This window comes from Sinocyclocheilus rhinocerous, unplaced genomic scaffold (genome assembly GCF_001515625.1).
Source record: "Sinocyclocheilus rhinocerous isolate Xijiao unplaced genomic scaffold, SAMN03320098_v1.1 scaffold1093, whole genome shotgun sequence".
NCBI classification, from domain to species: domain Eukaryota; kingdom Metazoa; phylum Chordata; class Actinopteri; order Cypriniformes; family Cyprinidae; genus Sinocyclocheilus; species Sinocyclocheilus rhinocerous.
The window spans coordinates 55,383-66,268 of NW_015626381.1; the positions used below are offsets into that span (position 1 = coordinate 55,383).

At 41.6% G+C, this 10,886-nt stretch overlaps 1 protein-coding gene across 1 annotated transcript in view; it reads right to left on the reverse strand.

Annotated features, from left to right (window-relative positions):
* Positions 1 to 10,602, reverse strand: part of LOC107712779 (protein unc-13 homolog C-like) — a 39,111-nt gene extending 28,509 nt beyond the window's left edge. The window contains exons 1-2 of the mRNA XM_016518119.1: positions 10,298 to 10,602; positions 2,710 to 6,220 (exon numbers count right to left, since the gene is read on the reverse strand). Of these exons, the coding sequence (XP_016373605.1) occupies positions 2,710 to 5,971 (3,262 nt within the window). The 5' untranslated portion in view covers positions 5,972 to 6,220; positions 10,298 to 10,602. The remainder of the gene's footprint in view (positions 1 to 2,709; positions 6,221 to 10,297) is intronic.
* Between the last annotated feature and the right edge of the window lie 284 nt (positions 10,603 to 10,886).

Sequence of the window (10,886 nt, forward strand, 5' to 3'; positions counted from 1 at the left end):
TGTGACTAAATCTTGTTGGATCCGCTCAAACTGTCAGTCAAACCTCATAACTCCACCCCCTCTATCTTGACTGAATGAACTGAAGTTCTGCAGCAGCTGAACGAAATATTGCAAGGGTAAATAAAGATCTTGTTGTTTGAATAAATACAGTGGTGTGAAAAAGTGTTGGCCCCCTTCCTGATTTCTTATTTTTTTGCATGTTTGTCACACTTTAATGTTTCAGATCATCAAACAAATTTAAATATTAGTCAAAGATAACACAAGTACACACAACATGCAGTTTTTAAGCCGGTACTTTACTCTACAAAGCACAAACATTTCACAATTAACTTTCTGCGTCAGCTCGGGTCATCAAATACAAGTTTATTTCATTCTAAATGGTGGCAGTTATAATGCTTTTCTTACTTAGATTTGTTGTCTTGTTCCAGCCAAAATATCTAAAAATTCTTAAATCAAAAAGGATGAATTATTGTCTTGTTTTCAGAAAAAACAAGTCAAAATTAAGTTTTTGCTTGAAACAAGCTAAATAATCTGCCAATGGGGTAAGCAAAATAATCTTATTTCAAACAGGAAACAAGATTATTTTGCTTACCCCATTGGCAGGTTTGGTTGGTTGTTTTTTTCTGAAAACAAGACAATAATTTTTACTTGTCTAGAAAATCCTTCTTGATTTAAGAATTGTTTGATATTTTGGCTGGAAACAAGAAAAAAAAGCAGTTTTTTTGCACTGTGCCGTTCTGTCCGTTTGGTGCTGGCTGTGAAATTTTTTTTTTCCGCTATTTTTATTATTATTATTATTATTAAAGTAATATTGTATTTTCTACTTACTCTCCCTTGCATTATTAATGTGATGGTTTAAATGTACGTTGCATAATGTGCCCTGGGAAATACATATGAAACAAGAGATGACTCTGATTCATGACGTTCCTATTGTATCGGATTAAGTTGTTGTGTTGAGTTTAATATGCTTCAACCTAAATCAGTTAAAATTGTTTAATGTATTGGGAAAAATGTGCATAAATGTTGTCATTTTTAAGTAGTTTATCATGATGCGGTGATTCGAGGGAAATGACTGAGTAAATTGAGATAATACGCTCAAATGTACCGGAGATCAAAGACTAGCCTATTTAAAAAGGGATGTCGGAGATGGAGAATAGAAACCATCTGGTGCTATGTTGAGCGTATTATCTCACGAGTCAGCGGTCTGAGAGGCATATGAGTGACAAACAAGTAAAATGTTATTTATTTGTAGATTATATAACAACTTAGAAAACAGACAAAACAGAAAAGGTAAGAAGCATTATTTGAGAAATTTGAGGGCATACTAATATAACAGGCGCAGATCTGTAACGGAACTAACTTTACCCTGCGCTGACGTAATTTCCGATTTTTGTGAAAAAGGCTAATTCTTAGAAAATAATGCACACCCGAGGCCGTTACACCTCGGGGGTGCATTATTTTCTAAGAATTCAACAGACCAAAGTCAATTATTCCGCTTATACTACGGTTACCACCATTTGTGGCTTGTGTTTTAGGGAATCAGAATCCACTAAAGTACACAGAACATCTGGCTGTTAGCGTGCAGCAAGAATGAGCAGCCTAAATACAGTATCCCAACAGTACTCAGCATTGTGGAGTGCGGCGCTGGGTTTGCCGTGTGCCGTGACTGTGATTCTCACATCTAGGTCAAGAGTGCTTTCAGTGTGAGTAAGACTGGGTGGAAATTCCCCTGATTCCTGACTGTAAAGGAAACTGCTTTTGTGGGGTAACCTGCTAGCATAGCCACGTTTCAGCTGTTACCAACAGCGAATCCTTTTAGTCATTCCATTAATCATATATTGACATTTGTTTACAAACTAATAGCATGTCCATATTAGCATTTATAGGGTAAACTGACTTTGAAAACACATTTGAGACTTTTGTTCTGCTGAAATAAAATGCTAAAAGTGCTAATAAAACATGCCTGTAGAGGACAAATTCAGCCAAAAATAAAATTACATATATGCACATATTCAAATGTGGTGCATGTTACAAGTAGAACCAATGCTATTTGCTCTCATTGACATCAAGCCTGGCCTGATCTGAAATGAAATTTGAGAGCTACGATGGTGGGCATGATTTCTAGTGAGTAACGACTTGAATTTCAGTACTTCACTCACACAAAGCTATTGTATGACATTAGAAGAAATGTAGAACACAAGTCAAATGGACAACTTTTATGATGCCTTTTTGGACAACCAATGATAAATGTACGCTTCTTTTTGCCATTTGTCTCTTTTCATGTTGTACGATAAAAAAAAATCCAGGTTTGGAATGACAGTGACAGTAAATGATGAAAAGAACATTATTATATGGGTGAACTGTTCCTTTCAAAATAAATGTTTAAATATAAATAGAACTGTTGATTGGACTCTCTAAGTTTAATGAAGGCCACAAAAGGTGAAGTACACTTTTATCTGAACTCTGAGGCACTGACAACCACACACACGCATACACAAAATCAATCGCCAATTCTAACCACTCAACATCAAATATTAGTAATCATCATCTTGCCCTTCACAACAACCCTGGGGTGTCATGAACCAAGACCTCATGTTTGGACAATGGTGGATCTCAAATGACTCAATCAATGGTTCACCGACCAAAGCCATAACTAAAACCCTTCAAGACAACTATAATAAGCTAACATATAAACTAGTTGGCTCATACCTCCTGCCAGGATCTGCTGTTCCAGCTCAGCCATCTGCTTCCGGTAAGCTCTCAGCGCCACCTCTTTGAAGGTGGGACGTATCCTTTTTTTGGGTGGTGCTTCTTGCACGGGAACCTCTGTAACATTTTTGTTCTCATCCTCTTGTTCTACAGTCTTTTTTACCTCATCTGCTCCCTTCGTTTCTGATATTTCTTGATCTTCCTGCACCTCCTCCTTACTCTCCTCCTGTTCCTCGGCCTCTGCTTCCGGTTCCTCGGTTTCTTCCACGTAATCCACCAAACTCACCTCATACTCCGCCGTGTCTTCAGTCATGGGATTGTCGTCATACTCCTCACTGTATTCCTCATCAAGGCTGCAGTCATATTCTAGCACGAGGTTACCCTCTTGTGAGATGTCATACTCTTGCGAGACGTCGTATTCCTCATCTTGGTTCTGTTCATCAGCCTCGTTTGTGTTTGTTCTGTTTTCCAGATTGGCTAGGACTTGTTCCATCACCTCAACGTAATGTGTCTCATTGTCCACAGGTTGTTCAGCAGGTTGTTCTTCCTCTTCTGCCTTGTAATAGAAAGGATCTGTGTAGACATCCGAGTCAATGGTTGTGCTGGAGCTGTTCGCTGTGGACTGGGACATGGTCCTGAACCTACCCATGAATGAGGTGTTGCTCGGTTCTTCAACCGGGGCGCTAGTGCTTTGGGAGCCTTTATTCCACACGAAATCCAAAGCTGACTTTGCTCTTTGCAGGGTGGATCCAAATCCTCCAAAGCTGAAGGTTTTTTCGCTGAGGTCTATGCTGAGCCTGCTACTCCAGGATTTGGGGACTTCCTCCACTTTCTCACTTCTGATCTCACTCTGGCTCCGGTACATGGAGGAAGATTTCTGGCTGTGCTGGAGGTGGTTCACATCATGTCGCTGCAAAGTTTGTGGAGCTGATTCAGGCTTAGCTTGGATCTTCTTGGTCTTGGGCTTCTTTTCAGGTTGCGGTTCCGCTGCAGGTTTAAGTACTGGTTCTGGTATGGGTTCAATCACAGCCTCTGGCTCTGGTTCTGGCTCCAGTTCTGGTTTTGGTTCTGGCTGTGGCATTTGTTCTGGTTCTGGCTCAGGTTCTAAAAATTCAGGTTCTATATCTATATCTTGATCTTGGCCCGTGTCAGGAGTGCTATCTAGTGTCAAAAAGGTCTCGCCTTCAAATTGCAAATCAACCTCGAGGCATTTAGTTATTTTTTCAGGGAAACCAGGGTTAGCTGCAGGGTCAAAGGGGCTACTGATTTCAGAGATTATGTTCTGTTCAGTGGAGGCGTCCAAACCTGAATCAGCACCTTGTTCAAGGTGATGCCAGTCTTTCCATGGTGAAAGGTCACCCTGCAGTGACAGCTGAGAGCCGCTGTAATGGCTCCTGTCCCCTGATATACAAACAAGACCATTACTTACACCACTGTCAATAGTCTCTGTGGTTTCAACTTCATTATGTTCCGCATAAGGTTGTTCCTGGCTCAGAGTTTGACTGGGGGGACTGGCGTACCAGGAGGATGCCATGTCTTCTTGCTTCCGTTGCCAAAGTTCCTGATCTGAGGAGGAGAGCAAGGAGCAGCCATTGACTCTGCTGAAATACTGACTCTCAGAGAAGTCCTCGGAGTAAGACTGGCAAAGTTTGGAGCAGTCCGATTCAGACCGGCTGAGTTTGGGAGTGGAGTAGTCGCTCTGAGAGAGCCACCCAGGTGTTATGTCAGAATAGTAGGACTTGCTTTGCTTGTCGTGGTCATCGTAGGCTGTGCTATCGGCATAGTGGACAGAGTACGCAGCATCATCGGCCATCCTTCGGTGATTGTGAGACTTTTTCTTGTCTGATTTACTTTTTGGAGGTGGTTTGGACACAATTGCATATTTGTTCTTGTTTAATTCATCAAGCTCTTTGTCGCTTTCCATGGAGTCCCAGTCATCACTTTCAGCTTTGTCTTTGGCTGAGACCTTGATGTCCATGCTTTCGTACGTCTGAGAGAAAGCCATTGGCTTGTCTCTCTTTTCTTTCGAATCGTGTGCTAGACTATCTGTCGAAATGGATATCCCAGTCCCTTTTAGCTTATAACACTTTTTCAAAACTAAATCCCTGTCTTGGGGGCTTGAAAATATAACTACAATTGGTCGAGGTTTAGCATTGTAACATTCTCTTTGTTGGCCTAGTCGATGGGCCAGTTCAATTTTAAATGTCTTGCATGCTTCAGCGAAGCCCATTTTCTCTTTCAGGATCTGATAAATAAGGTCTTCCGTTTTTTCGTACTTCTCCTCAGGCACATTTAGAAATCTCAGAGTAGCTTTGTTGGTCTGTTGGCTAATCTGTCTGATGTAATCGTGGATGTCTCGAGTCTCGCGTCTGGACTGCACAAATCCCGAACGGAGCTGCTCGATTTCGCTCTGCACCACCTCCACGCTGCTGGAGATCTCGTCGATGGAGCTTTTGAGGGCGTTAACGTGCCCTCGCAGTTCTGAGAGCTCGGACTCGATCTGACTGATTCCCTGAAGTTCTTTGAAGATCATCTCCATCACGTCCTGAGTCTGACTGATGCATCCCGTCGAGCTGGATCCCGGCTCCAGGGTAGTGGTTTTCTGGTGTCGGCCAGCCCGGTCCAGAGATTTGCTTCTGATGCCAAGAGTCTTTCTCCAGTTGCTGGCCTCTGAGTCCGAGGACACACATTCTTGGCTCTTCTTCCATTTCCTCAGTTTTTTCAGAGCGCCCAATCGAAGGGTGTGGAGACTGCTGCGCTCTCCCCGCTCCCCCTCTGAGCTGCCATCGGAGGGCGCTAAACTAATCAAACTCTTCCTGTTCCGTCTTACTGGCATTGTATAAGCTTTTTGTTCATCAAATCTATGGACAAGTTTTGCCTCGTTTAGAGAGTCGGAGTAATAGCTATCAATTGACAAGACCTCATGAAACTCATTATTGTTCAGAAAGAGGGCATTTTTTGGAAGTCCATTGGCAATTGCTACACGGTAACTGAAAGTTGGCGAGAGAGAAGAACAGTCGTTTTTTCCGTCATCCTCCTCAAGGGATATATTGCGTGCCGATGAGCATTTGGAGATCTTTTTAACTGTGCTTTTCAGTGTGGTTGAGAATGTCGGGTTCCGTGCATCGGGGTACGTTTTGGGTTCTTTTTTGTTTTCGCTACTCTCTTTCTTCTTTGTGGTATTTGCCAGTTTCTTTGTAAACATTCCTTTGCAAATCTTTACGATGTAAGACGATAGCTTCTTGAAATGGGCAGAAACCATGGAGGGCGACGTTTCAGCAGTTTTGCATGCCGGACGCAATGAAGCAAAACTGGTCTCAAATCCAGCGAAGCACACAGACACTTAAGCACACAGCACACAGTCACTTAGAGTTTTGAAAGTCAGCCCTGAGGTATGATAGAGGGTCTAGAGAAGAAGTGACCTCAGATGTGGTTGTGCCGGGCAGAAATCATCGCACATCCTCAGTGAGGGAAATATTCAAGGGTGTTCTTCAGAAAAGGCCTCATGTCTCTGAAAAAAAAAAAGAAAAAAAGATCTTTTAAGTTAGTTTGCACTGAAGGTCAGCATGTAAAATACATAACTCTGAATGTTACACTGCACATACTGTATAATAAATCATTGAATAATTCTTTGTACTAGAGCCCCAATTTCATAGTCCGTTTCTTATGAGGCTGTCAGATCCAGTTCAGCTGAGCTAGATGTGTCACATTTTGAGAGAATTGCGGAAAGCTTCTTATTTTCACAGAAACTAGAGCAGAAAAGATTCCGGTGTTGCTTTGGAGATCCAATAAACCCTTAAACAGCCTGACATGAATAATTGTGTTTACATTATTTTACAAATCAATGCATTTCTAGCTTCAAAATGAGCATGGCAATATAATCATTAATCGAGTTACACCACCTTTGGAAATCTGGTACATGTAGTGTCCCATGATACAGACACACAACCTAATGATCACAGATGAATGGTGCAGTTCAAATGCACTAGAAAATACAATATGACCAAATTGACCAGAACAATATACTCAAGTGTAAAGGGCAAGGCCCTGTGTGCTATGGAAAAAAAAGTGGAATATGTTTGAATATCAATAATTCAGATATGAATGGTTTTGTCTAGAAGCTCATACGTTATCCATAAATGGAGGTGAAAGGTGAGGAATACAGTCATACTGTATTACTGCATTAAAGGGCCTTGTTTGTATCTAATTAAATACGGTTCACACAGGGCCTAAAAATGTATAATGGCATAAGAAAGAGAGATGAAATACACTGCAAGTAGCTAATCAACCATATCACACACCAACCAACATCCTAGCATTGTGCTGAGTCACATTTTCTTCAAAAAAGTCCAAAATATCTAGTTATACATGTGCATTTATAAACATATAGAAGTTAATTTAAATAGACTCACTATCTGTCATTCAGCTGCAATACAAACATTGTTCTCAGTTTAGTAGTAATTCCCCTATAATACAGAACAGAACAGGTGAGTAGCCTGTGTAACGTGTGTGTGTGTGTGTGTGTGTGTGCATGTTTATGTGGTTTATGCGCGCGCGCGCGCATGGCGTTGTTGACAGATGTGTTGCTGTGAGTAACACACCTTGATGTTTACAGACCTCTCTCTCTCTATCTGTCTCTCTCTCTCTCTGTCTCAATCTCTCTCTCTCTCTGTCTCAGACCCACTAAAGCAGCTTTCGCTCCACTAATGTAATTATAACCAAAGAAAGCTTGTACAATCAAATGTTATTAATTCAATCAGATGTAATTTGACGATCTGTGCTAAACTCACTCTGTATCCTGTCAAGAACATGGTCATATTTCAGTACATCAGTAGTTTGTATTGTTTTCCACTAAAAAATATCCTTAAAACAAGACAATTATGCTTCGCAAGTAAAGTCATGTAAATAAGATAAAATGACTTATTCTCAATGGAATCTGAATCTTGAATTAAGTTTATTTTGTCCCCCGCAGGCAAAAACAATCCTGTTTTTTCTTCTTCTTGTTCTAAGCATAAATCTCAATACATTTTCTTATGCATAGCTCAAGAAAAAAAGTTTTAAAAATTATAAACGCAACACTTTTGTTTTGCCCCATTTTTCATGAGCTGAACTCAAAGATCTAAGACTTTTTCTATGTACACAAAAGATGCTGCCTATTCAACACAACCAAACCATTTAGTAACAGACATCAAATGTCACAATCACCAGACCACATCATTTACTACGAATTTACTCGCTGATACTTTTAATTAAACTAAGTATTCGGCTGGTAAAACTCCAGCATGTGGTTTCTTAGGCAATGATTAAGACTTTGGACATTGATGTCTACTCAGAAAAGTTCAGTCTGGCCAATGGAAACAAATGCTGAGACCAGAGGTTTCTAACTTCCTTTTCCAATTAATTTATTAATACTTCTGTGATTAATGGCTGAAATCACTGTCTCTTTATTAAGCCATTACAGAATTACAGAGCTCAATCAATCGATCTACTGAAAAATACAGATGAGACAATTAAATCTGATTAGAGTAACTGTCATATTTCCACCACAAGCCCAACAGGTAATCAACTACTATTTCACAGCGCTAATCAAATTTCATTGGATATTATGTAAATGCAATGCTAAAGATCATCACAGAGGCCATTATGGAAAATATGTGTTTTAATCTGCACTGATTCTGAATTTATGTTGTTTTTGAGTCACTTTATTGGATAGCTAATGAAAAATATACACTGAATGACCAAACATATGTGACAGAACCTACAAATGAACAGATCTTGCTATTTCAGCTGCACTGACTACTAACAATCCAGCACATAGAAATGCAATTATTTCTATTCCAGTACGATAATGACCTGCACACAAAGCGAGGTCATAAAGAAATGGTTTACTGACTCTGGCATGAAAGAACTTGATTGATGCACTAATGCTCCTGTGTCTGAAAGAGAGCAATTCCCTGCATGCATGAACTAAGATCTACTGGAAAGAAGAGTGGAAGCTGTTAGAGAGGACTCTTTTTTGGCCAGGGTGGATTTGTTTCTTACAAGCACACAGCTTTTGGCTTCACAAGACATTAACTGATGGACTGGAGTGGTGTGGATTACTTGTGGATTATTGTGATGTTTTTATCAGCTGTTTGGACTCTCATTCTGACGGCACCCATTCACTGCAGAGCATCCATTGCTGAGTAAGTGATGCAATGCTACATTTCTTCAAATCTGATGAAGAAACAAACTCATCAACATCTTGGATGGCCTGAGGATGAGCACATTTTCATTTTTGGATAAACTATTTCTTTAACTATATATTCTTGAACCTCTCCTGAGTAACGAAAGTCCAAACTCTTAGCAATAACATTTTTCTTTCCAATTCCACAAGCTAGAATGCAATGCTTTATTATGAATTGCAACCTATACTATTAAAAACACTCAAACCTCAAACCACCTTTAAGCAGATTCAGGTTAGGTTTAAAAAAACTGCGTTCACTATCCAAATGAACAGAACTATAAAGTGAAACTGACTCGGTTCCTCACCATTAGCCTATTGTGAAAGCACACTGTGCATTTATTGGCAAGTTATTTTATTAGCCAGTTATTAGTTTACTTCATTTATTATGTAGCTGCTCCAAATTATTGCGCTTGACAGCGTGTTGTGCAATGCCTCATAAAGACGGGCAGCTCATTAGCTGCTTGTCTCTTTCTCCCTCTGTTGCCTTAAGGAGAGCCGATTCTCATGTGTGGTCGTCTGTGGGCTTGAGATGCAAAAGACATAGATTATCGATCCGATGCAGACGCAGGGCTCTGACCCCGTACATCACATACAGACACTCCTCTGACAACCTCAGCCCCTCCTGATGCATATTTAAAATAGAGAGACGAGAGACAGCAAGAGCAAGAGAGAGAGAGAGAGAGAGAGAGAGAGAGCCGCACCCACTAACACACATACAGACACTCCTCTGACAACCTCAGCCCCTCCTGATGCATATTTAAAATAGAGAGACGAGAGACAGCAAGAGCAAGAGAGAGAGAGAGAGAGAGAGAGAGAGAGCCCCACCCACTAACACAATTACGAGCCGTTGCTTATCTCACATTCACTCATTACACCGCGAGACCTCGGCATGCACAGATCCGAGTCGGCATATGCTTTCTAAATCTGAAAATGCATGCATTTTAACCATGAGCACGGCTGACTTTGAGGCCCCTCGACCGAGAACATGCTGGATATCAGTTCACATCATCAGGGCAGCCGTCCCGGCATGCATGCATCCGTGCATGCATTAAACCAACGCTAATTTGCGAGCGCGATGCATGCTCTCGGTGCGAGAGATGCAACAAATCAGAGCTGCCGGAATTAGAAAACTCTTTATAATCCGGCGAGCGCTTCAATCATCCCGCTCTGCCTGCGAGGACACGCCACCAGATGTTGATCAGTGAGCTGAAAGCATCAAGCGTCGGATGTACCACAAAGTCTAATGGCACAGAATGACATAAAAAAGTGATGCACGGATGCATGCACACACAAAATGCACGATCAGTTCAATTGCAATTCAACATTCAAGATGCAACAGCTTAAGTTAGTACACACACATACCTGAATCCCAACCCTCTCCGACAGCATGCAAAATCCATCCACTAGCATCCGCCGTACTCTTAAACGTCCTGCCGCGATGCCCAAAGCATCCTCCGACGACGCAAACGCACAAAGCGAGCCCTCAGTTCCACGTCCTGCTCTCTCTGCGATCCATTCCTCCCTCGTCGCCTGCTGCAGCGCTCCGCTCAACCTTGGGATGAAGTCTGGCTCGGCGGGCGCATGCTGTTGCAAATCACGGAAGGATCCTGGGTAAAATCCCTCCTCTCTGTCCGGCTCTCCCAGACAGAAGTCGCAGCAGACGGTGTGTCTGGGACGGTGAAAGCCCCCCGTCTGGATGCACGGGATGCGCGTGTGTGAATAGAGAGAGTACGAGAAGCCCTTGGAGGAGTGCAGCCCTGAGCCTCTCTCTCGCTCACACAGAAAGAGATGCACAAAGCCGCTGCTGCGATTCACAGACCTGCACACGTGACACGAGAGAGAGAGAGAACGAGAGACAGAGAGAGAGAAGGAAGGATGGGAAAGGATGAGATTATTATTTTATTTTATTTTATTTTATTTTAAAGAATAACCATGTTTTGGCCTATTCCTC